Genomic DNA, 26,721 nt, shown 5'->3' with positions numbered 1-26,721 from the left:
TACATACACGTATCTATTTTACTTGTTTGCTAAACAGACACAGATATAGTCGGGTAGTTAACAAACATGTAGCTTGTATAAAAATAAAACTAGTTTATCTTCTCTTGGGCAATAAAATCCCAATACCTTTGAGGTTGACTCAGGCCTTATCCATTTCCGCAAGTTAAGAAGTTACAACTCTTCAGGTCTGTAAACTGTTGAGGCCGTTATCATTGTCCTTCGTTAATCCACTATACCTAGACCACAGTTACATCCCCAACCCGGACAGCCAAGGGGGTTCTTTAAAGAATAGAACGTCCCCCTTTTACTAAGTAGGCTTATTAGAAAATGCTAGAAGTTACCCTTAACGCAAGCAAGTGGCCTTTTTCCAAGTTGGGGATTTAAGAAATTTACTTATCTATTTTTTGCATTTTTCCATGGTGGTTTTTTGTGTGTGTGTGGCTTTGTTCTTGTTTTGGTTTGGTTTTTTGCCTTTTTCCAAGTTTGGGATTTTTTTTTTCGTTCTCAAAAAGCAAACCTGTTTTCTGGATGGAGGCCCAGCGGGACTTGTTCCGGCCGCAGGTCTCGGTCAGAAAGAACGCTTTTGCAGCAGCAGGAATGGAGGCTCGGGATCCGGGCCTGGGGTCCCGCGGCCGCGCCCCCCCCCCCACTCCCCGCGGCCCGCTGGAACGCGCACGGCCGGGGACGGCGGCGGGGACGCGCGCGGGTAGGCGGCGCGCACGGCCGGATAGGCGCGAGGGGGCCGCGTGGGGCGGCGGCGGCGTCCTGGTCCCCAGAGCCGGTCTCGCGCGCCGGGCGTTTTCCTTCCTTCCGCCGCCGCCGCCGCCGCCGCCGCCGCCACATCCCGGGACCCGAGGGGCCGCGGCGCGGAGGCCGCCGGCGGCGGCGCGGAGGCCTCGGGGCAGGGTGGGGCGGGCCTCCCGCGCTCCCGGGACCCCGCGCGCTTCGCCCACAGGCCAGGCGACGCCCGACCCGCGCGGCGCCTCCAGGGCCAGGGGAGGAGCCTAAGAACCCGGACGAGCGCCGCTCCAGTAGGGTGAGCTCGGGGACGCGCAGGCGGGTGGGTTTCAGCGCCCGGGCCGCCGCGGGGCGCACGGAAAAACCGGAGAACCTGCGGGTTTTGTCCTGGCGAGCCACATCCCGGTGTGTTTTGGCGACTTGAAGACCTCCCTAGTTCGCGGGAGTAGCGGGAAGAGCCTTCCTCGCGTTAATTATGCAATAAGAAGGCGTCCTTGTGCCGGATGCTGTGACCCGCGGAATTATTGATACTTGTGCGAGGCTACAATTTACTTCTTTCATCCTTGGCTGAGAATTTGCGTTTGTAATTGTCGATGGAGAGAGGAAGAAAGGGTTCCGTTCGGGTCCAAGGAGCATGCAGAGGAAGGCAGGGAAGAAGGAGCATGTGCAGCCTGGGTGCGAGGGGAGGCAGGGGTGGGAATGCACGTTCCCTGCCTGAGGGGCCCCGGGGTGCCCTGAGCCTCTGATCTTCGCTGTCAGGAGGCCTGTCCGAAGTTGGAGGTTGAGGCATGCAGTTCTGTACTTCTGACTGGGAAAGTGAACCGGGTTTTCCAAAAACTGTCATTTTTGCTTTCCAAGTCTGCAAGGCAGGAAAGGGTTGGGCAGTGAATGGAAAGTAGTGCAGCCAGGTTCTGGTTAGCTCAGCGGCAGGACTGCCATAAAGGTGGGTTTTTTTGTTTGTTTGTTTGTTTGTTTTGTTTTGTTTTTGTCTGAAAACCAGAGTCTGGGGCTTTGGGCCATGAGGAGTTGGGTTATTGCATTGCTTAGAGTGCCAGAGTGAGAAATGTCTCAGACGCTGTTAAAATTAGGCAGCTCAGTTTAGCTCTGGCTCTCTGATCACCAACCACCTCCTCCTTCACTCTTTTCAGTGACTGGGTTAAAAAGAAAAGACACAAAGAGAGAAGTGGTCTTTCCGTTTCCCTCCCCATTATAATTAAGAGCTTAGTCCATCTTGGCTCAGAATTGGAATTCAGAATTGCTCTTGACCCTGAAGAATAGAATCTCAAAGAAATACCTAAGCAGAAAATTCTTTCCTTCGCTGAAATGAAAATTGGGGTGTTTGCAAAACTGAACAAAGAAAGGAAAGAATTTGTAAACATCACAGGCAACTTGCAGTTATATTCGGATCATTTTTCAGTGTTTGAGGAGTTCATACAATGAAAAGGTGAGAGAGAGCCAGGAATAGAAACAGGGGAGAGAGGTGGTTGCAGGACCTTAGAGATTGCAGAAACCCAGGAGTTCATTTTCTTTTCATACTCGTCTGGATAACCTGGATGTGAGGACCATCAAATGCCGTACATGATGTTTCTGACAATGATGGACCACATATACAACAGTGGTCCCATAAGACTATACTACCTTATTTTTACTCTACCTTTTCTAATTTGAGATACACAAATACTTACCATTGTATTACAGATGCTTACAGTATTCAGTACAGTAACAGCAGTACAAGTTAGTAGCCCGGGAGCAATAGATGATTCCATATAGCCTAGGTGTGTGGTCAGCTGTACTATCTAGGTTTGTGTAAGAACGCTCTGATGTTTGCAGAACATCACCTAACGACACATTTCTCAGAAGGTATCCCTATTGTTAAGTGATGAATGACTGTATATAAAGCTTAATTTTTCAATCGACATAATAGGAAATTGCTTTTAATTTTAGCATTGAGTTCTTAAAGGGAGGCAGAGAGAGACCGTGCTGCATGTGTCCCAGTCAGCTTGGGCTTTATTGTATGTTAAATGAGTTGTATGTTTATTTTGGTAGATCTTCTAAATCCATGATCTAATTCCATGAATTTGGCTTGTTTCTGGTTATTTATGATATGACATTTGGCTAGAATTTTCCAGGTGCTAAAGGTGTAAGGAGTACAAAAACTCAGAGAACATTTTGCATTGGAAGAATTGATCATCTTATATAGGAATCCTTTACCTATTTCAAACATATGAAACAGGCATAATTGGATTTGATTATTTTTGCTACAAAAAATGTTTCATTTTTCACACTATGTTCCATGGAAGAGTCTTTTAAACAGCTAGTGGTTTTGGTACATTTAGAATATTCATTTACCAATAAATCCAAATATAACCTGTCTTTGTAAGAAACCCATTCTGCCAAGTATATTTGAATCATCAAAATGGTTAACTATTTCCTTCCTAAGTATAAACCAAGTTGTACTAAGTAAGTTGATCTTGTAACTTTTAATGATGCTTTTTTTTTTTTTTTAATTTTCCTATCCAGTGACAAGAGGAACCAAGAACGTCAGTTCAGGGGAAACACAGCAAGGAAATGTAAGCCCCAGGCTGCAGAAGGTACGCGAAGGAGAATGTGAGCTCATCAGTTATTTGAGCATGCCATTCAGTATTGTTCCTGCCTTTTTTCTTGCCTGTGCAGATTTTAAACTCTTGATTAGGAGTATGTAAATGTGTGCTTAGAAACGTTTCCTTAAATATAATAATAGGAGTGTGCTCTGAGGCTGGGATTATGTTAGTACCTGCTGAGACCTGTGCTTGGTACAGAGTGAACCCCATACAGGTGTTTACTGTATATTATTATTATTGTTCATGAAAACCTGTCATAACTACAGGTGTATTTCTCATTGGACAGTTAAGAATATGTTTTCATTCTCCTAACTAAGTGTGGTTAATCATTCCAAGGCGGTAAATTGTAAGGATGACAACAGAGAAGACAAAGGAAATTTCTGAACGCAGATTGAGAGAAACCTTTACTATGAATTTGAAAGTCTCAGTGACATGCAATAGAACTTTATAGTATAAATTCATATGCCACACTTTGCATTATGAAGTTGTAATTTAATGATTCTATTGATAGGGTAATGCATTGTAGTTCAGAATGTGCTCAGGGTTGACGGTGAAATGTCCCCGTTTCTGCAGCCCTGGTCTGTCTAGTTCTCATCTCTCCTGTCATCCTCCTGGGGTTACCAGTTCCTTGTACATTACCAGGTTTGTGTGTGTGTGTGTGTTTGAAGTTTCCTTTAGAGTCTGGCTGTGTTTTAAAAGTTGAGCCCTGGACATGTGATCCCTGGTGTGTGTATGAGGTGAGGTTGTTAGTAAAGGGCCATTGACAGGCTTCCTCATCTGACCCACCCGTGTCCCTGCTTGCTCACTCTGCATGAGGAACACTGGCCTTCTTGCCACTTTTGGAATTCTGGGACCCAGACCACAGTCTTTGCCCAGGGGTCTGCATGGCTTGCTCCCACAATCTGTCCTGCCTTTTCTCAACATTCTGCCCATGCCCTTGTTCATTAGCCACTGCACCTGTCACCTGGCTTGATCCTATACATTGATCACTTGATTTGTTTATGGCCCATGTATGTCTGTTAGTAGGAAGCACTGTGAGAGCAGGGAATGTGTGTTTCTATATCCCCAGGGCCTAGAACAGCCTCGGCTCAGAGGAGGGCTTTGGTAAATATTGCTGAATGAAAAAATGTCTGGAAAAAGGCTGGTTAAGCAGAGTTAAGTGGGCTTATTTACCATGGGACTTTTCAGAACCTTTGATAAGTGAATGCGCATATTAGAAATGGGGCCTGGGAGGTGGGAGGCAAACTCATCAGCAGAGTAAGAAAGGCACTGTGCTTCTGGATGACAACTCAGACGTGGGGAAAAGCTGCTGGCAGGAATGGTATTGGCAGCTGAGCAAAATGAATTTACAAGTTTCCTTTTCAAAATGCAGGGGAGGAAGGATTTGCATCAAGAGATGGTAATAGTAACATTTCCATTGTTAGTAATTACAAACATGTACAATGTGTGCTATTTATCTTTTATTTAAGGTGGGGAAGGGGGAAGATTAGGGCTTCTTGTAGTTTCTTCCTTCCCTGACCCTGCTTTCCCCATAAGGCCTTAAGTTCTTCGGTTGCCAGTTCAGCTTGTGGGTTGAATTGAGGAACCAAACCCTCTGGCTTGGTTTCAGATCCTGACATCTTGACTCGTGAAAATCCCATTTAATGACTGGAAGTAGGAAAGCTCTGAAGATGGATATGCAGATTCTGGGGGTCAGGAGGCTCTGTTCAGGGCCTGCGCCATGACCGAAGGGAGGGCGTGCAGGGGCTCAGGTTCCGCTCCCACCATTAGCTCTAGAGGCACTCTGGGAGTTGTCTTGGCTCCTTGAACAAAGGGGAGTTAATTACAGAAAATGCCAGGCTTTTTAAAGGCCATTTGTCCCCTAGCTGTAGGGAGAGCAGCAGCCCTTGGCAGAGTCCTGAGGAAGGACTCTTTATGTCAGGCCCCAGTCCTCTTGTAGACAGAAATAATGAGCCTTGGTGGTGTCATCCTCAGATAGGAGGCAAACCCCATGGTGAAATTCTGTATTCAAGGAAACAATGCAGAGGATGGGTCGGACTTAGAGGAGCTGGAGCGAAGTGAATTTGGAATGCCTCTCTTTAAAAAAAAAAAAAAAAATAGGGCAGAGTTTTGTGTTGTTTTCCAAAGTCAGACAAAGCCTAATTCTACAGAGTCTAGTTAACCGTAGATGGGAGGGCTGGAAAGGAGAGTAAGATGAAGGCAGTGATGGAAGGTCTTAGATTCTAATTAAACCTCTTTTAGCTGTGTATTTGGAACACTTGTAATTCAGAGCATCAATAGACTCTCGTTGACTAGATGCTTTTTTGCTGCCAATTTTCCTTCTTAAGATGGAAGGAGGTGGTGGGAGAATGGCATTTATGCCAGAATGCCTAGAGTCTGCATTTTAACAAGATCCCCAGGGGGATTCATGTAGGCATTAAAATTTAAGAAGGGGTGAGGTCCTGGACCAGCAATTTTCAGTCCCAGCTGCTCATTAGAGTCACGAAGAGAGCTTTTAAAAAATGCCTGGGTACTGCCTCCAGAGATTCGTGTTGTCTTGGCTGGGGTATTCTTGGGGCCTGGGGTATCACTGTGTTTCTTGGAAGTTTCTCAGGTGTCCAGCCAGGGCTGTGATCCACCACCCCAGACATAAAGCCAGACACCTTCAGGTAGATGTCTAGATTCAGAAGGCACATAATCCTGAAGCAAATGACATCACGCTTAGCTGGGCACACCACTCTTTAGGATTCATCAAAACCCACCACACCAGATAATGTGGATCCTCCTAGCTCATCTGCTGGCTTCTAGAGCCACAGCCAGAGATGATGGGATGTGGAGCACCCAACTGGGGTTGCTTGTACCCAGTTAGAATTCTCCCTCCTCCATGAATGAAAATGACCTTGAGACCGGGCAGTGGCTGAGTGGACATTTGCTTTTTGCACCTTTGACTCTGCTGCTGAAGAAACTTTCAAAATTTAAATCAGATCATGATATCACCACCCCTCTTCTCATGTAAAACTCTCTTCAGGGGCTCCCATTGCTTGCAAGGAAAAGACCATAATAGCTCTGGAAGGCCCCCTGTTGTCTGGCCTGCATCTGCCTCAGCCTGTGCCCCAGAACTCCAGCCACATGGGCCTGCCTTTAGTTACTCAGGGGCCCCTTCCCTTGGCCTGGAACCCTGCCCTTCACTTTAGGTAACTCTGCTGGCCCGGACCACTCTGCCCAAGGCAGATCCCCTTGTATTTTCTCCCCACAGCACCATGTGCCTCTCATACCATCAAGTACCACTCCTCAGATAGATTCTTTCCTTCGTGTGGGCCTGTTAGACGACAAGCTCTGTAAGGACAAGAACTGTGTGTGTGTTTGGTTAGGGACTCAGGGTCATATCCTTGGCAGCTGTTTTACTGGATGAATGAATACACTGGATACTGGATAACGAATAATGAGCTTGAAGTCATTATTTTTAGGTTATTTTGTCCTTAAACTTGTATGCACATACACACCTATTGATGTTTGAGCACTGTATTTTGTCAACTGTAGAGATATTGGACCTGAGGGAAGTGGGTATTTTGAGAGAGGACCGGGCTGTAGCCTTACTGGTTCTGATTGGCTCATGTAGGATGTGACTTGTAGAACAAGTCCCAGTTTTCTAAATTTTTAACTAGGCCGGGTGCGGTGGCTCATGCCTATAATCCCAGCACTTTGAGAGGCCAAAGCAGGTGGATCACTTGAGGTCAGGAGTTCAAGACCAGTCTGGCCAACATGGTGAAACCCCATCTCTACTAAAACTACAAAAATTTTCCGGGCGTGGCGTGCCTGTAATCATAGCCACTCAGGAGGCTGAGGCAGGAGAATCGCTTGAACCCAGGAGGTGGAGGATGCAGTGAGCCAAGATTGCACCATTGCACTCCAGCCGGGGCGACAGAGAGACACCCTGCCTCAAAAAAAAAAAAAAAAAAAAAAAAAGATAAAATGCTTATTACAAATATTTAAAGTATAAATTGTATAAAGTACAAAAAAAGCTCTTACTGTCCTCTCATGATTTTATTCTATGTATTACATATATGTGTGTATGTTTGTATATGTGTGTAATCATATATATTTCACACATACATGATTTTTTTAGCAAATGGGATCATACATTCCATCCTGCAACTTGTCTTTTTTGTTTACTGGTATATCTTGACACTTTGGATATGGATCTATGTCATTGGCTTGCCTTTCATCATGGAGTTTTATTTAAAATGAAAATGTTTTTGGACTTTGGCATGATTTCCTAACCCCCCCAATCAATGTGTTTTACGTAGTAAGTGTATTTGAATGCATACGCATGCTGTGGCTTAGATCATTTTGTTTTCAAATAATACTGAAGTGCTCATAGCATTTGGTTGTTTTCTAGTCTCAGTTAATGGATATTAAACATAGAACTGCTCTGTGGAGACTAGAGAAATATTTTGAGGTTGAAAGGGGGCCTCATTCTTGAAAAAGCCTGGAGACCCTCAGGGAGAGGGTTGGGCAGGCTGCCTCCTAAAGTACCTTTCCACGTTCCTGAGTTCTAGTAAGTTGCTCAGTTGACACAGTCATTCAGCAAATAGTGATTGTTGGCTCGTGGTGCGCCAGGCACTGTGCTGGTCCCTGCTGTCCTGACCAGCATGAGCCCACATTCTGCAAGGAGAGCAAATGGCACACAGCGAGAGCATCTGGGCTGTGCTAGGTGCAGTGGAGGAAGTGGAGCAAGGTCAGGTGGCGCAGTGCGGTGCTGGGGGTGCCACCTCGGTGGTGATGAGGCAGAGCTGACTCTTCCTCTGCTGCCCATGGGAAAGGGAGCAGGCCCTGCTTACACCGAGTGTACAAGAAGCCCAGTGGCCGGGAGCTCCTCAGAGAGCTCCCTCCTGGACTCCGCAGTGACCGCCCACAGGCTTTGTGGCCTGCAAGGGGCCCTACAGCCAGGTATGGGCATGCTGGTAGGCAGCTATGCTTGAAATGCTGATAGGGGCCTGGGGTGTAATGCTCTTCTCAAGAGAGTGGTTTTGGCAGGGCTAGGGTTTTGCCCTTGAAGCTTTGCAAATCCACATCCCCCACTGGAGTCTCCACATGTCCTGGTACCATCCCAGGGACAAGAAGCAGGGAATAAGCAGGGGAAGGAGGTGGGAACCCTGCAGTCCACCCTTCTCCTGTCCTAATGGAGTGGCCAGGGAAGGGACTCTCTGTATATCTTAGTTTAGTAAGAGTTTGCAGAAGTCAAGTTAAAAATGGATTTTTTGAAAATGAAATACCCATGTGAAAGAACACATTAGATGGTACATTGTCAGTTGAATGACTGTTGAGAAGGTCTTCTGACTGATGGGTGTGCAGGTAGCTGTTTATTCTTGTGGATGAAAAATGGGAGCCCGAAGAGCTCTTCAGTGACACACCCACAGCCACCTAGCTAGGGAGAGGGTGAGTGTAGACCAGTCCCTGACCCCCGACCTGGGTGAAAGACTAGCTAGGGAGAGGGTGAGTGTAGACCAGCCCCGGACCCCCCGCCCGGGTGAAATAAGCTAAGAGCTCATGACTTTAAATGAAAATTCAATACTTAGGAAGGCACATATGGCTTCAGGATAGTGCGCCTCTCAGTTTTCAACTCGCATAGATGGAGAAATCCTATCCCTAGGCCACCTGGCTTCCTGGAGAGCAGAAGAGGTGCTCTTCATTTTCAGGTAAGGCTTCATTATCTTCCCACTTTACCTGCAGATGAGCTCAGTGGGCGAAATCATATTAGATTCCTTCAGAAGACTAGTTCCATTGGAAAGATTTGATTCTTAAACTATAAAAACCTCCCAAGTGCTGTCCTGAGGCCGGGCAAGGGTGCTCAGGGATTGGAAGCCTGGAGGGAATGAGCAGAGCAGGCAGTGGAATGTGCAGTTCCCAGGTCCTCCCGCCACATGCTCTGCAGAGTCAGCGCGTCACGTGCAGGAGGGAGGCAGTGCCTCTTATCACTGTTCCCTTTTTCATAGCACTGATCCTAGGAGAGGGTGGGTTGCAAGCCCCAGGATACTCAGAGCCAGGACCTCTCTGTTCAGAATTGCATGGTACATCCTGTTCTTTTTACTCCCTCCCCAACCCACCCTGGTGCCTCTGCTGCTCGGTTAGAAATGGCCTGCAGCTGGCATTTTTCAGGGGGGTACTCTCACTGTGACCGATGAGGATGGACCCCCCTGAGTGTGCTGTCTTAGAGGGATGAGCTCAGTGGACTTGGTACTGCTGGGCCCTGCATCCTCTGGCCACAGTGTAAGCCTCAGTTTCTTGAAGGGAAGTTAGCAGTTGCTGGAATAAGAGTATGTCTTGTTTTTTTCTCTCTTCTTGGTGTAGACCATACTGTTGCATTAATTTCTGGCAACCACACTGAGAAGGGTATAGATTAAGCTGGAAAATCATGAAGAGTGCCAAGGGATTGGTCAGTTTTTACTGGGGGTCTGCACCAGGCCAGGTGGGTGCTGGTTTTTTGTCTCATTTAATCCTCATGGCCACTCTGGTAGGAGGAGGGCCTTCTATTAGAGATGGGACATTGAGGCTTAGAGAGGTTAAGTGACTTATGGAGTCACAGAGCTAATGGGTGTGAGCAGGGATTTGAACCAAGTCTGGGGTTCTTTGTGCCTCACTGCCTCTGACAAGGAGTGGCGGAAGGAGGAGGGGATTGTGGGATGGAGACAAGAGACAGGACAGCTGGCTTCCAAGGAATTTGGCATGCCCCCTGCTGGGTGGTGTTGCTGATAAACTACAGTACACTCGGTTAAATGTGGAGTTCAGAAAACAGCACATAGGTTGTTTTTTTTTGTTTGTTTGTTTGTTTTTAGTATAAGTATATGTAATATTTGGGACATACTTTATACTAAAAAAATTAACTGAAATTAAACCTAACTGGGTATCTTGTGTTTTTATGTGTTCAACCCGACTTGGGGAACCCAGGAAGGACACTGGGCCTCATATCTGGGCACAAAGAGTACTGGATTTGGAGGGGGGTATAAGTATGTCTTATGCAATATTTGGGTTATACTTACACTAAAATTTTATGTTATCTGAAATTCAGTCTTAACTTGGGAGGTGTCCTGTATTTTTATTTGTCTAATCAGGCAACCCTATTGGTGACCCCAGGAAACACACGAAGCCTTATACACGGGCACCTGAGGGTGGCTCGCGAGCCATTCGGAGAAAACCCAGGCAGCTTGGCAGGTGGTGAGCTCCCCACTGCAGGCTGTATTCAGGTGTGGCCGGATAACCACGTGGTGGGTGTGTCATGGAGCCTATTTGCATTCCAGATGCCTGGTTCCAGTGAGATTCTAGGATGTAAATGTTGAGACAAGGAGAGTGATTTACCTGGGTCTTCATGGAGCTCTGACCCACCCAGGGTTAGGAGGCTCTCTCTGAAATTATTTGCCGTCAGCACCGTGTTGAGGGGACCACTTCTCCCTGCCATGCAGAAGTGATGGATGGCCTCAGTCAGTTGGTGGAAGCCAGCTCAGCCCGGGGTCGTGTCTGTACGTGGAGAGCTTTGGCTTGAAGAAGCACTATGTTAAAGGTGAAATGAAACACACTTTCCTGTGTCACCTGCCGAGAACTGACAGTGACTTCCCAGTTCTTTATGTGCCTCCTGCAGGAGAGTGTGGCTTCTATGCCAGGCTGAGGACCAACATGCCCCGTGTTGCTCCCTGGCTGTGACAGCATGAAAAACACCCACCTCAGTGTTCTACCCAGGCCGTTGCTGGCGAGTGGGCGGAGGCGAGAAGCATCAGTGTTCATTCCTTTGCTTTTTTAGAGCTTCTCTAGGTGTGGCTACATCTTGTCAGCCAGTCAGAATTTTAAACACAGCCAGCTCATAATTGCCCCAGCATGGCTTCTGCCCACTATGAATGACCCTCAGCTAAGGCCTAGTCCTTGGCAGGCCTCTTCCTGCCACCTGCTTCCAGACCATCATGGGAGCTCACTGGGACCTTAGCCTGGGCCCAACAGGAGTCAGGGATCAAATGTGCAAAGGAGTCTTATTCTGTGTTCTGAGAACACACGGAGGTGGTCTTCTCTCCTTATCATGTCTCTCCATTAGGGTGTTCTAAATTTGATTTTATTATTGAATCAATCATTTATATTATTCAATATGAAATGTTAAATGCCAAGTCAAACTACCTATTGTAGCAGTGGAAAAAAACGGAAATATTTGTGCTGATACTTACTGACTGAAATCATCTGCCGTCTTCATTCCTCTTTGTTGACTTGATGTATTTGTAAGCAGCAGGGGCATCTCACTTGTGTTTTCCAGGAAGAGTCAGTGAATGGCTGCAGTGTGACAACATGCACCACCAGTGGCTTCTGCTGGCCGCATGCTTTTGGGTGATTTTCATGTTCATGGTGGCTAGCAAGTTCATCACGTTGACCTTTAAAGACCCAGATGGTAGGTATGCTTCCTGGTGGAATGAATTTTGGCTAATTCAGACCTTGCTGCAACACTGTTCCTAGGTACATGCACAGATGACTTCTGTCATAGAGTCAAAGGACTTTCATGCCAGCAGGGCCAGCAGGGACCTTGGAGGTCATGGCCTCCGTTCCTTCATGTTACAGAGGTGTGAGGGGAGGTGGGGTGGGAGGGGCTGGAGGGTTTTTTCAAGCATCTCCCCTGGAGGAAGGAAGGTGCTCTTTGTGGCTGAGGCCTGGGTGGTGCCTAGGAGCAAGGAGCAGGGTCTCCTCCCAGCAGCACAGTGGCCTTATGCCTTGCAGCAGAGTGCCTCTCAGGCTCGCAGTTGGGAATTCTCTCTGCCTCGTGTCATCATGAGAGGTGCAGCCTCAACTGCTCGGCATGCCCGTGTGGTAGCCACAGGTTTGAAGGTCACCCTCTGTGCAGTGGAGGAGGGTCATTTAAATATATGTCTTCAGGTTGTCTTGGAGGCTTTCTTAGCTCTCCTTTACTGAACGTAGGCATTCAGATGAGGACGGATAAAGAGCGCCAAATTGGGTCTCAGAATGCTGATTCTACTTCGTGCTCTTGTCATTTGCTTATCTACATCACAATGTTTCTTCTACCAAATGGACACCCTGCCTGCTCCGGCACCGCCCGTGATTGCCCTGAGCATGGTGAGGTGCTCTGTGGTCTGTGGAGTGCTGGATATGTCCAAAGAGGTGTGTGATGTGCTCTCCAGCCCCAAGGCCACTTCACTGAGTGGCCAAGCAGGCAAGCACGAGGAGGCCAGACACATGGAGTCATTGAAGTCCTCATTTGTGCCATGGATTGGCCCATTCCTTTAGGCTGATCGGGAGATACTGGGGAACGTGGGTAAGCACACCATCTTTACTTTGCACCGCACTTTGTGTGTCCTCCTGCCGATGGTGGCGTTGGGAAGGGGCAGTTAGAGATGCCTCTGTGCCAGCAGTTCTTCCTGGAGGCTGCACCGACCTGTGCTGTTTGTGTGACTATGGGGGACAGGCCCCTGCTCCACCCCACAGAGCTCCCAGGCATGTCCTGGCTGTGTCAAGGACTGCCTGATGTCCTACACCTCCTGCCCCATCCTTTCTCTGCCCCACCCTGTCTGCAGAGGGACAGCAAGGTTAGAAGGGAGGTCTGCAGGGAAAAGAGGGACACCCTGAAATTAGCCCACATGGTGGTTCTCCCCATGACAGTTGTTGGGCCCTGATTGGCTGTCATCACATCTCCCGCCTCATCCTCCAGGAGCCCTGGAGAGAAATCTGTGAGGTCTGCACAGCCTCGGGAGGTGGTATTACACCTGCAGGTATCTGGGCAGGTGTCACGGAGCATGACAGCTCACACCCGGGACTTGGGGTTCCGTCACCAGAGCAAGGGTCGATTCTTGGAGGGTTGCTGGGATGTGACACAATGATCTCAGTTTGACAGTTTAGACATTTCCATGGCAGCTTCAGCACAGTGACATGCCACTGAGAGATCCCTCCTGAAGCCCTAGAGCTGGGTTCTCGTCCCTGCAGCACTTCAGAATCACCTGTGGGACTTTACAGACCTGCTGCTGCTTGAGACCCAGTGAAGGAGAATCACTAGGGGTGGGGCCCAGTTGAGAAGCACAATTGTAGATCCTAGCTGGAGAACTGAAGAGAAACAGAGCTGCTGAGAATAAGAAATAGGTGTTACTCAGGATTCTCCTAAATGTCACCTTCTGGTATGGCAGGCACTCAAAAGGCAGGTCATGAGGTTAAATTGTTTATGGTTTATCTTGCTTAAAAAAGTAGGAGTAGATGTAATACATTTTAGTGAGATTTCTATCGGTAATAGTTAAATAAGATGTGTGCCTTTGTGTTTTACTGTTATCTGGCAGAATGGCCTCTAAAGAATGCCTTGTTTCCCAGCGGCACCTGGTAAATGAGGTCTCATTCTCCTTTGATGTATCAAGTTTCGTGCTGAATGTTTTCAGTGTAGACACTGATCCTGGAAGCTAAGCAGGGGTGGGCCCGGTTAGAAAAAAAGCAAGTGTAGGCGCAGAACAGGGTTTTGTGAAGAGGAGAAAAGGAGTGGTAGGGAGTGTTAGAAGATAAAACCTATGAAGAAAGATGAAGGGCTTTCGGATTTTACACCTGGAGAGGAGCACCGCAGCGGTCCTTAATACTGCCTGTGAGATCTTTCCAGCCGGCTGCCTTAAGGCGAATAGAAGGGGGCACTTCCCCTGCCCTGTGAGATCTGGTGTGATGTGTGGGTGCTGGGTCACTGAGATGGGAGTGCTGCCCCTGACCCCGAGGCAGGGGGTGCTGGTGGTGAGGATGCTGTTGGCCGCACAGTGTGCAGTGAACTCAGCGAGAATCCTCTGTTGTGGGCCCACTCCCGTTGCGAGGTGGCCACCACAGCACTACCCAGCCTGCCTCACTCACGTGAGATGTTACCTAATTGTCCCAAGGGACCTGGTTAGGTTAGGATCCTGAAGGTGGATGTCCGCCGGCTGAGTTCTGGATGCAGGATGCGAGGTGACACGCAGCATCTTGCCCAGTGCACAAGGACACTGGGCTGAAGCAACAAGAGCACTTACCCCTGCAGGCGTCAGAGAGGCCCTGGGCTGGGGTGGTGTAGGCCTCTCCCCTGGAGCCTGCCCCTCCAGCACTGTGCTTTAGAGAGTGTGTCCCGGAGCCTGGATCTTGGGCAGCACAGGAACCCCTGTAAGCTCGTGGCCATAAAGGGTTTCTCACGTGTTGGAGTTTATTTCACACAGGTTCACGGTGTTTTTGATTGTGAACCAGAAGCCCATTGTGAAGTGTCAAGATGAGGAAATAACAGACGCGGCAGTGTCCACGGTGGGGAGTTCCATTTCCTGGAAAGTGTGTGAAGAAGCCTTGGCCTCACGGGCTCCCGACTGCTCCTTTCAGCTGTGTCCTCTGGGACAGGGCCGGCCTCAGAACCCCCATCAGTGGTGTGCATGTTCTTCTCACCTAGCTGCCTTTCCCAGTTTCTCCTGCCACTGGAGCCCCTAGGAGGAGCATGGTTGTCTTGAGTTGCTGTTTAAAGCAACACTTACTTTTTTTAGTGTTACAGTTTCTGTTCAGCTCAGCAGTGGAGCCGGTGATATTTGTGGCAATGATTTATCCTCAGTTAGCAAATTTCAGTATCATATTGAACTAGGATCAGGTGTTGTAATTAGATTTTCTCATAAGAAAATAAATCCCCCTCAGCGAAGGGAATGTGATGGAATCATATGGCGAGACTCAAAATGACGCCCTTGTGGACCTGGTTTGTGTTTGTAGGCGCTGGTTTTTCCTCTCTCCTGGTTGACTTCCTCACCGGTTGTGAGCCGCTTGAGGGCAGAGCCTGTGATGTGAAGGTCTCTGCACCCTTGACCTTCTTTGCATGTACTTCTTTGCCATCTGCGGATACTCTCCAGTGAAATGTCTGGGTGTATCGTACTTATTTTCTAATTGGATTGGTTGGTTTTTTAATTGTTGAGTTTGAGGGTTCTTTATATATTTTAGGTAGGAGTCCTTGGTCAGATAAGTGGTTCATAAATATTTTTTCCCTGTCTGGAGCTTGTCTTTTCCTCCTCTTCAAATGGGCTTTCACAGTGCAGATTTTCTCTTTGGTTGTTTTTTAAAAAGATTGATGGTTTTATGTTTCACATTCAGGTCTGTGATCCACTTTGAGTTCATTGTTGAATAAGGGGTGAGGTCTGGATCAAGGTTTGTTCCGTGTGTGAATGTCCAGGTGCTCCAGCACCATTTGTTGGACAGACTGCCCTCCTCCGCTGAATGGCTTTTATGGCTTTGTCAAAAGGCATTTGGGCATCTTTGAGAGCTTCTATTTCTGGGGCCTCTGTTCTGTCCCATCCACCTGTGTGCCTTTCCTTTTAGAGAAGATATTCAACCTCTCTGTCTTCCAGTGTACAGTGCCAAACAGGAGTTTCTGTTCCTGACAACCATGCCAGAAGTGAGGAAGTTGCCAGAAGAGAAGCACATTCCTGAGGAACTGAAGGTGGGCACAGCCAGGCCGTGGTCCTTGTCCTCTTGAACACGGCACCCCTGTCGCGGGGAGCTGGCCTTCCCCTGTGGCCGGTTCCGCTTGTCATCACGTCTGCATTAGAGCCTTTTCCTGTGTTACTTCTCCATGTTTAGTTCACCTTGTTAATTTCCATTTCGGGGAGGCACAGGTCACGTCAATATTTGTGCCCCTCACAGAGCTCTGTGCATCAGGGCTGCTCTGTCACTGTTGGTCGTGCAGCATTCCCGACCAGCTGAACATGAGCCTTGCCCAGGGAGCCGAGCGTATTGGGCAGGGGCAGGAGGAAACCAGGAGTGGGAGAAGACATCTCACCCAGTCGTGGGGTTTTAGAGTGTAAGGGGGCCCTGGACAGCAGAGCAACTAATTCGGCCTCCAAATTGTATGGATGAGACAACTGAGCCTAGAAAAAAGGCAGATCCTCCACAGTCCCATGGAGTTCCTGGCGGAGCCCAAGGCTGCTGACTTCACCCAGCCCTTGCCTGGCTTGACATTCTGGCTCCATGGCTTTCTCTGCAGGCTTCTTGTGCACCTAAATTCCTGATCATTCCCTAGCTGGGATGGGGGGTGCACTCTGGAAGGCCTCTCACTTCCTAACCCCCATTCTGGATCTAGAGGGTTGAAGTTGCAATTGTACCAGAAGGAATGAAATGGGTACAGCAAGCCCTAAAAATATTTTAGCCCAGAATCAAGCTGTAGAGGTGGGGACAGCTCCTATCCATGGGTCACAGTGTAAGGATGATAAATTAGAACTCAATAAACATAGAAAACATACACCATTCAGAGTAGAATGCTGCTGGAGGTTACTTCTCATACGACATTGATGGAATGGAGGTCAAGTCTACAGAACTCTGAGATGGCCTAGGTGTTGCTTTTAGGTTGAGGCATCCCAGGGTAAGAAAATAATTTGGACAGGCTACAGAAACGAAACTAAAAAATCATACGGAAAACAGGAGAGTGGCTTTAATAGGATGGATTTAATAGAAAATCAAAGTTACATGGATAAAAACAAAGGTAGGGTAAGCCTTTGGCAAAGTGTCGCAACAAGGTTCCCTCGAGGATGCCACACCCTGTGAGGAAGAGGGCGGTCATCTTGGTGCTCCCTCTCCCCCTCTCTGGGTGGAAGGTGCTCCCGGAGAGATTGCCAGCCTGCAGGAGTCATTGCAAATAAAAAGACTGTGCCTGAATGTGCTTTACAGTTTGCAGTGTACTTTACTGGGTTTCAATCTCATTGGTTTTCTGAGCCACCCTCTGAGGTATATTTTTATTCTCAGTTTGCATTTGGGAAACATGAGGCTCAAGGAACTGTGCTCACTGGGTCAGTATCTCCTGGACAGCAAGTTGTGGGCCTGGGCTTTGAACTTAGTGTCCTCTGTGCCCCTCTCTTACCCGCTGCCCCATTCATTCTCTTGAGACTCAGATGAGAGGTGAGGGAAGTGGGGGATGTCAGAGGTGATGTCCGCTGAGGCCACATGCCGTTAGGTGACACCAAAACTCAGCATGTGTCTTCTCACAAGAAAGGGGATTTATCAACATGATCAGATTCTGTAGCTCACCTTTAAAAGTTTATTTTGGCCAGGTGCCGTGGCTCACTCCTGTTATCTCAGCACTTTGGGAGGCTGAGGCGGGCAGATCACCTGAGGTCAGGAGTTCGAGACCAGCCTGGTTAACATGGTGAAACCCCATTTCTGCTAAAAAATACAAAAAATTAGCCAGGTGTGGTGGCATGTGCCTGTAATCCCAGCTACTCGGGAAGCTGAGGCAGGAGAATCACTTGAACCCAGGAAGCGGAGGTTGCAATGAGCTGAGATCGTGCTATTGCACTCCAGCTTGGGCAACAAGAGCGAAACTCGGTCTCAAAAAAAAAGTTTACTTTGTGCATGGTGTAGCCGAATGTTTGAATGGAAAATAGAAAATAATATCTATCTTTAAGTTGGCTTTGTATATTTCCAAAGGGAAAAAAGAAAACAATGCTCATTCGTACACACAACTGAACAAGAAATCTTTTTTCTTTAGCTGGGCATGGTGGCCTACGCCTATAATCCCAGCACTTTGGGAGGCTAAGGCAGGAGAATTGATTGCGCCTAGGAGTTTGAGACCAGCCTGGGCAATATACTGAGACCTCATCTCTACACAAAATACAAAAATCAGGTGGTTATGGTGGTGTGTGTTTATAACCCCAGCTACTTGGGAGGCTGAGGTGGGAGAATCACTTGAGCCCAGGAGTTGGAGGCTATAGTGAACCACGATTGTGCCACTGCACTCCAGCCTGGGTGACAGAACGAGACCTCGTCTCTTAGAAGAAGAATTTTTGTCTTTGTCTCTAATGCTTTGCTCAAAGAAAAGCAATATCTAGTATCTTATCTTTGTTCAAAGAAAAGCAATATCTAAAAGTGCAGAGTTTTCTGCATTTTCTAAAGGGAACTTGCTGGGAGGTGCTCTCCCCTGATGCGCTGTTCTTGAGTGCCATCCGTGATTGGTGTTAGGTTTGGAACGGAGAGGGAGGAGAAGACAGAGAGACTCTTTTGGGATAAGTGAGCAAGAGGTGGGATGGATGAGGAAATGAGGTTAAACGAGACCCGTTCGTGTAAGAGCAAGGAGAGTGCCTGGCGTGGCTCCTGGTTTTCCGTGGTGGGTGGAGGGCCCGGGCAGCCGCTGGTGCCCTGTGGGAGGAACGGAAGCCACTCTGCAAAGGGGCCCCTTGCTTCCCCAGTGTCTTCATCTCGAAAAGCAGGCAGTCGGTATCCCCCAGGATGCTCTTCCCACCACCAGGGAATCCCAGGAAATTCGCTTAAACACACAAGGGAGAAAGCATCCTGGCCAGAGGTCATGAGTGTAAGGGAGTTTGGTTACAGTAGATCCACAAAGGAAGAGCTGGGCAGGGGGCGCTGAGGGGGGACCTCTGTCATCCTGATAATTCCAGCGTCCCGGTTCTAGTGTGTTCTAGAAGGCTTGCGTCCTTCCCATTTTCTAACTGACGTTGTCTCCTGGGAGGACAGGTTGTTAAAACTACCCTATAAATGGATTTCCTGGCAAGCCTAGTGCATTTTAAAAGATATAACAAGGATATTTGGGTCCATTCAATACAATTATTTGGAAGGATCATCTGCTTTGAAATTTTGGGAAGTTCTGTGTAGCTTTAAGAGATAGATGTGGCCGGGCATGGTGGCTCATGCCTGTAATCCCAGCACTTTGGGAGGCCGAGGTGGGCGGATCACAAGGTCAGGAGATCAAGACCATGCTGGCTAACATGGTGAAACCCCGTCTCTACTAAAAATACAACAAAAAATTAGCCAGGGATGGTGGTGGGTGCCTGTAGTCCCAGCTACTCGAGAGGCTGAGGCAGGAGAATGGCGGGAACCCGGGAGGCGGAGCTTGCAGTGAGCTGAGATTGCGCCACTGCACTCCAGCCTGGGCCACAGAGCGAGACTCCATCTCATTAAAAAAAAAAAAAAAAAAAAAGGAGAGATAGATGTAGCAGCAGAAGCCTTAAAAATGCTGAGAAACAGGGCCACAGCTAGAGGGGGCCGATGGGGTTGGTGGAAGCTGCCCTGCTATTCAGGAATGCCCTCAGGATGCCTCCGGGAAACAAGGAGGTGTGAGCAGCAAGGGGACTTTAACTCACCGAGGATGGGGGCCTCTGAACAACTTCTGTGTGTACTGGTACATCTCCCTGTGCCCCCTCCAACCCACGCACACACAAGGCCTCTCACGTTACAGGTATTCTCTTAGGTTCTAAAATAGCCCTGAAAAGAATGGACCAGCATGTAGAATTTGAGCTTTTTCATCTTTTTCTCCCTAGCTAGAGGATTCCAAACTTCTTACTTTGGTTTTTAATTTTTTTTTCCCCCAAGACGGAGTCTTGCTCTGTCGCCCAGGCTGGAGTGCAGTGGTGCGATCTCAGGCTCACTGCAACCTCCACCTCCTGGGTTCAGGTGATTCTCCTGCCTGAGCCTCCCAAGTAGCTGGGATTACAGGTGTGCACCACCACGCCCAGCTAATTTTTGTATTTTTAGTAGAGATGGGGTTTCACTATATTGGCCAGGCTGATCTCGAACTCCTGACCTTGGGATCTGCACACCTTGGCCTCCCAAAGTCCTGGGATTACAGACATGAGCCACTGTGCCCGGCCTTATTTTGTTTTTTAAAGTCAAACTTCTCTCCAAAGACATCCGAGGAACCAAGCTTGCATTCACTTTCCTTGCCCAGCCTGCCAATCGGGCTGGTGGAGATGCTCTGAAGGCCTCAGGATGGGGCTGGGGATAGTGGGTGTCACTCTGTAGACAGGCAAGGAAGGGAAGAAGAGAAGGCCCCAGATGGAAAGGAGGGGATAGAGCAGCAGGAGTGGCTCTGCTTGGCCCTGTCCTGCCTCCTTTGATGGTCCCTGGGCCTCTTCTGCTCTGTGTCACCTGCAGCCAACTGGGAAGGAGCTTCCAGACAGCCGGCTCGTTCAGCCCCTGGTCTACATGGAGCGCCTGGAACTCATCAGAAACGTCTGCAGGGATGATGCCCTGAAGAATCTCTCGCACACTCCTGTCTCCAAGTTTGTCCTGGACCGAATATTTGTCTGTGACAAGCACAAGATTCTTTTCTGCCAGACTCCCAAAGTGGGCAACACCCAGTGGAAGAAAGTGCTGATTGTTCTAAATGGTGCGTGTGGGTCCGCTGAATGTCCATCTGGGAAGGGTCTTGGTGGCCGGGGCTGAGGAGGCTGGGGAGGACGGCAAGGAGGAGTCACAAGAGGGCTGGTTTGTCCTGAAAGGACTGGTGGCCTTCCAGACAGGCCTGCTTTTGTTGTTTCCTGTTAGTGTTGTGCCTTAAAAGTTAGTGGGGCTCGTTTAGACACCGATTCTTTTCAAAGGGGCACAGCCACAGTCCGGCTCTCCTCGCCTGTCACAGCAGATCCTCACTTTAGGTGGCTTGCCCACCCCCCAGGTCCCCCTCCTTTGTCTCTTCAGGTTCCCTGTGCTGATGGTTATAGTCACCCACTCTGTCCCACATCCCCAGGGCCCCACACTCGCTGAACCACCAGGAAGCCTCACGGTCGCCCTCTCTGCAGTGAGAAGGGCTCACACCGTAGAGCCTGGGAGGGGAGCCCTGGCCCGGGGCCTGGAGCCTCTTTACCTGCAGACCAAGCGTTCTGTGCCAGCGAGCAGGAAGAAATTGTACCCCATTTCACACTAAGCATCTGTGTTCAGAGGATTGAGTCAGCTTGCTTCAGGAAACCTGATGTTTGCTAGGGAACAAATTAGATCATCACAAAGTGACCTCATACACTGCAGTTTTGATTACTCACTACTCTTTTTAGAGATGTTTATTTATTTAAATTCTAATTAGTCTGAACCGATCCTAATAATTATGGGCTCTGCTTATGAAATTTAGCTTCAGACAGGAGTTCTAGTCAACAGCAGTGGAACTCCTGGGTCAGGAATCGGATTTTGGGGCACCATGGGTGGGTGACCCTGAGGCTCCATGTCCTGCTTGCCACTCCTGATGCTGCCCACAGAGTCGATGGTCACTCCTGGCCACTGTTTGGCTTTCCCATGGGTTGGCTGGGAGAGAGAATGGTGGCACCTCATCTTCTGGTTGTCACATATAATTAATGTGCTTCTGCAGTGATTGGATAGCATGTTGGGTTTTCAGAAGCAGAATGAGGCTGCAAATCGAATTGAAAACAAGGAATATACAAAGGCTCACAAATCAGCCACCACAGTGTGAAGCCGCATACTTTAAGAAGTAAACACCCACTTAGAAGGGCAGCATAGAAATCAGAGTGGGCTTGCTGGGTCATGTAATACAGAAGCGGGTGGTCCTTGTGGCTGTCTTCGGTGACCACTAGTGCACCTGGATGGGGACAGGTGCATGAATGGGCCCATATGTGGACTCACAGAGCTGGTTCTGTCATTGTCCCCTTGAGAGCAGTGCTCCCCACACCTAATTTACAGCCATCCATAGCATGTACCGCAGAGTTCTGGACTGGGCTTTAAACACTCAGGGGAGGAATCAATAAAGCAGACAAGACTGTGTCTGCTGGTCAGAAGGCCCAGGGAGATTCTTCCCTGCCAGGACTCCAATCTTAACCCTACAGGATTAACACAAAGATGGATATTAAGGCTTGCAGAAGCTTGGAGAAAACCTCAGCATACTGACAGTATATTTCCATTTGTCTGCATTGAGAAAAGAGTGAAAAACCTGCTCAGCCACTAACCCTAGGATGGCCTCTGCCGAAGTACCATTCAGCAGCCTGGACCTGCACTGGTCCCTGATGACAGACCCTGGCTGTTGGCACGACCCTGCCTTCTCGACATGCCTTGTCCTCTCTTGACTCCTCTCTCAAATGTATCACAGCTCCCATAGCTTAGTCAGATTTTTCCAGCGTCAAAAGGTCTTTGCTCCTTGCCAGCCTGGGATGCTGCAGGGGTACCTGAGAGCCACTGTGGGCCAGGGGGCGTGTGGTGCTTGGAGAGCTTAGCCTGTCTATGGGATGGGGCTGTGAAGCTGCTGCGGGCATCTGTTAGCACAATGTTCCAAAGTCCTGCTTCTCTGGCATTTTCCCCCAGTCTCAGAGTAGAGTAAGTGTTGCTGGTGTTAGGAACTCTGTTTGCTTGCAGCGATCTTCCTCTAATGGCAGATTTAGCCCAGTTAGGTCCATTGCCAGGGGTAGGCACTGCCAGCATTTCCACTCCTGCTCCCTCCCCCTCCTCCCTGAAATCATCAGTTTCCTCTAGTTGGCTTATGGATTCCCAGAAGCTTTTCTTCACTCGCTCATCCTGCTGGCAGAAGAAGTTGAAATTCAAAGACCTAAACTTGGATATTGGGGGTGGGCTTGTCATGCACACGTGGGGAACATGGGGCCCAAGGTAAGGATGAGGTAAGGACATGCCCTTCTCTAAGGGGCACACTGGAGCAGCCAACCCACCTTCCCTTCTGTTTACTTCCCAGGAGCATTTCCTTCCATTGAGGAGATCCCCGAAAACGTGGTGCACGACCACGAGAAGAACGGCCTTCCTCGGCTCTCTTCCTTCAGTGATGCAGAAATTCAGAAGCGGTGAGAGCAGCTTCCTCAAAGGGGAGGGGGGAGTTTTTGTAAACCTGAGAAGAAATTTGGGAAAAACCCCAGGCTGAGTTCTGTACTTGGCAGATTGATCGGAGGACCACAGAGGGCTGTCGGTTTGCATCAGTGAGAGACAGCTAAGCTACACCCCTCATTCAGCGCCTCAAAACTCTCAGTTCCTTCTGAGAATTTCCAGCCTTACCTTCACACAGTCCATTAACATGAAGGTTACATCATTTTATTAATAGAAATTAGCAGGCAACTTTGTTCTGCTTTGGTAAAGTTTTATAGATTGCTTGCTGAATATGATCTTTTCTTTATAAGAAAGGGATTTGGATTGCAGAGACCTCACTGAGTATTTGATTCTCTCAGAGGCATTGTGCCCACTGCTGTGGGAGCTGCCCCTGGAGTGGTTGTGTGGGCTGCACCCAGCATGGGCAGGGTAGAGAGACGGAACCTCTGATCGCAGCAAGGATGGAGTCCAGGCTGGGCGCAGTGGCTCACGCCTGTAATACCAGCACTTTGGGAGGCCGAGGTGGGCGGATCATTTGAAGTCAGGAGTTCAAGACGAGTGTGACTGACAGAAACCTCGTCTCTACTAAAAACAACAACAACAAAAACATAGCCCGCTGTGGTGGCACACACGTGTAGTCCTAGTTACTCGGGAGGCTGAGGCAGGAGAGTCGCTTGAACCCCGGAGGCAAAGGTTGCAGTGAGCCGAGATCTGGCCACTGCATTCTAGCTGGGGCGACAGAGCAAGACTCTGTCTCAAAAAAAAAAAAAAAAAAAAAAAAAAGGAAGGAGTCCTTAGCTAATAGATGAGGAAGTTCTCACACAGTGGCTCTCAGGTGGCCCAGGAGAGCAAGGCTGAAAAGGAGTGAGGATGCAGAAGCAGCAGCTCGCGTCAGGTCATCAGCTGGATTTTGCCTCCTGGGTCTACAGCCACCTGCCTTGCATGGCGCCTGCCCTGCATGGCACCTACCCACCCTTACAACCCTTACCAGAGATGCTCCTGGTGAGGAATGTCCTGCTGTCACCCTGAGCACTCATGGGGCTTTTGTGAGACTCAATGAGTGAAGACACGCAAAGCACAGAGAGAAGTTTCTGGCCTGTCGTAATCACGCCGTGTTCTGTGATGTCACTGTTGTCATCGTCTTTGTCATCGTCACTGCTGCCGGCCCTCCTCCCCAGGGCCGTGCTCTGTTGCTGCCCGCTTGCAGCTCCTGCCCACTGGAGCGTGAAGCCTGACTCTCCATTTTCTCTTGCCCCCTTCCCCTGGCAATTTGAATTGAATTTTTAAAAATATGCCCTTAAAGTAACTTTCCCTGGCACCATCTATTCCTGACTCAGAGTTCCTGCCCTTAGGATTTTCTGCCCAGGTACAAAATTTGTAAACATTCTTGAAGTTTTGAATCATTCAAGTAAAACAGAAGGTAGATTAAATAGATGTCTTCACAGTGACTGCCTACGATGAGTACTGTAGCCTTGGACAGGTAAGGTTTTCCACGCCTCTGTTTTCTCACCTGCAAAGTGTGGTAATAACAGGATTAATCCACAGGATCTTGGAGTAGAGTAAGTAAGAGACGTGTGGAATGCGTTCATGGCAGCCTCGGCAGGTGAGGGTCCCATACACAGTGCTGCGCTCCGCTCATTCCTCCCTCTCCCGCCCCCTCAGCTGTGAGCTCCTGTGGCATCAAGTTAACCTCTTGTTCATTTTTTTCCTTAGATTGAAAACATACTTCAAGTTTTTTATTGTAAGAGATCCCTTTGAAAGACTTATTTCTGCATTTAAGGATAAATTTGTTCACAATCCCCGGTTTGAGCCTTGGTACAGGCATGAGATTGCTCCTGGCATCATCAGAAAATACAGGAGGAACCGGACGGAGAGCCGGGGGATCCAGTTTGAAGATTTCGTGCGCTACCTGGGTGATCCGAACCACAGATGGCTAGACCTTCAGTTTGGGGACCACATCATTCACTGGGTGACGTATGTAGAGCTCTGTGCTCCCTGCGAGATAATGTACAGTGTGATTGGACACCACGAGACTCTGGAGGACGATGCCCCATACATCTTAAAAGAGGCTGGCATTGACCACCTGGTGTCATACCCGACCATCCCTCCGGGCATTACCGTGTATAACAGAACCAAGGTGGAGCACTATTTCCTGGGCATCAGCAAACGAGACATCCGACGCCTGTATGCACGTTTCGAAGGGGACTTTAAGCTCTTTGGGTACCAGAAACCAGACTTTTTGCTAAACTAATGCATAAGACGTATGAATTCAAATATCTTTATTAGACCTGGGGGTAACCAGGTAAAGATCTGAGCCCAAAAATGACCCTTCCTCTACCACACCCCTCCTTTTAGGACGCCCGGGGTCTTCCACAGGCCTGTGAGTTGCCTCAGCATATGACGCAGGACCCCGACTGTTAAAACTTATTTTGGATGTAAGATGCTCTGAGGACACTGCCCACACTCCTGCGTGCATTAGGATCTCGCTGGCCTTTGCCCACCTCAGAGGGGAGAAAAGGCTAAAGATTTGCAGTTTGACAGCCCAGCAGGGAGGAAGCATCACACAGCGTTAGGAGCCATTTCCCTCAGGTGTTAAGGAAGGGGATGCCCCTGAGGTTCTCCTGGCTAGTCGGGGTGGCTTCAGCCGTCACTGGTGGGTTGCAGGAACAGCACCCAGCACTCTGAGGAGGGACAGAGAAGCAAGGGGGCTGCTGAAATCGCAGAGACTTTTGCAGCATCAGATCTGAGGAGTAAAACAGATCTGAGGCCTTCATCTTGGTGCTGCAACAATTGTGGAGGCAAAGCATTCTTTCTGTGACTGTTTTGTTCCTATAGACAGTCAGCGATGGCCAGAGGGTGGTGTGGTGTCCAGGGGTCCATCTTTCCAGAATCCATGCCTGTGTAATGCTGGTCCAAGCTTCTGAACCTGTGTCTGTCAAGCGCCTATTTCATTCAGCACAAGAGATACGATTTTAGAAGGTGAGGGGAGGGGAGGCTTTTTCTGCCTGAGGAGAATGTCTTTGAGGGCTTTAAAAGGACCATGGCCCAGGAATGGGGGATCTGGTTGGGCTTGGAGCTCCGGCTGCTGTGGATTCCAGCACATCAGTTCTGACTTGCCTTACCTGGGTGGACAGCAGTGAGTCTCCACCTGTCTTCTCCAGGGAACTCCCATGTTGGGGCTGAAGACGAGCAGGGGCAACATGCCAGCATCACAGAATTCAGTGTAGTTTACACATTTCGATTCCTTTCATCTCAGCAAAATGGGCACCGCCAGAGCCATTTCTGATCACACCACCATCCTGGACCATGTGACTGGAAGGTGGGTAACCAAGTTCACCAGCAATAAAACCCAGGGCCCAGGTAGCCTCCAGCAGTGCAGCTTCCTGGCAACGAGGTAGGCCCTGGTGCAGGGCAAGCCGCAGCGACCATTTCAGATACCGTCCACAGCCAAGACCGCTGAGACCTGGGACAGTTTCCTGGGATGAGTGCCAGCCAGAGCCTGCATGGTGCTGCCGAGCCCGGGGTGGAGGAGGGAGCCAGGCTTCGCTTCAAGGCGGCCTCTACCTTTTCTCAGAATGGTTTCCTGATTGTGTCAATGTGAAAGTTAAATAAAATTTATGTGCCAAACCTGACATGAGCTGTGGTTCTGGGAAGGGTGCCTGTGGCCACGCGCGCCCCAGGCAGGTGGGGTAGGCAGGTGCACGCGCATGCATAGCTGCTCCGGGTAAGCAGACCGCAGGAGGCCCAGCCTGCCTTCAGCCGCCATGGACACCCAAGGCCAAGGACGCCACGCTGGGTTATTTTTCTATAACGTTTAGCAAAGTCTTGTTACAATTTCAGACCAAATGAGCTGATTGATTACCTCTTTGCT

The 26,721-nt window shown here is 49.0% G+C and overlaps 1 protein-coding gene across 10 annotated transcripts; it reads left to right on the top strand.

Annotated features, from left to right (window-relative positions):
• Positions 1 to 715: 715 nt before the first annotated feature.
• CHST10 (carbohydrate sulfotransferase 10) lies at positions 716 to 26,482 on the top strand. Of its 10 annotated transcripts, none has more exons than XM_054475718.2 (7): positions 716 to 1,036; positions 3,259 to 3,329; positions 11,611 to 11,742; positions 15,668 to 15,759; positions 20,199 to 20,433; positions 22,726 to 22,831; positions 24,564 to 26,482. In XM_054475718.2, exons 3-7 carry the CDS (start codon positions 11,643 to 11,645, stop codon positions 25,099 to 25,101), a joined length of 1,071 nt encoding a protein of 356 aa, XP_054331693.1. In that variant the 5' UTR covers positions 716 to 1,036; positions 3,259 to 3,329; positions 11,611 to 11,642; the 3' UTR covers positions 25,102 to 26,482. The 10 variants fall into 10 exon arrangements, with proteins under 10 accessions (XP_054331693.1, XP_054331694.1, XP_063504564.1 ...); XM_054475719.2 differs by having other exon boundaries at positions 716 to 1,143; XM_063648490.1 differs by lacking the exon at positions 716 to 1,036 and adding an exon at positions 1,050 to 1,413.
• The last annotated feature ends 239 nt before the right edge of the window (positions 26,483 to 26,721 follow it).

Source organism: Pongo pygmaeus, chromosome 12 (genome assembly GCF_028885625.2).
Source record: "Pongo pygmaeus isolate AG05252 chromosome 12, NHGRI_mPonPyg2-v2.0_pri, whole genome shotgun sequence".
Lineage (NCBI taxonomy): Eukaryota > Metazoa > Chordata > Mammalia > Primates > Hominidae > Pongo > Pongo pygmaeus.
This window is presented reverse-complemented; position numbering and strand designations above follow the sequence as displayed.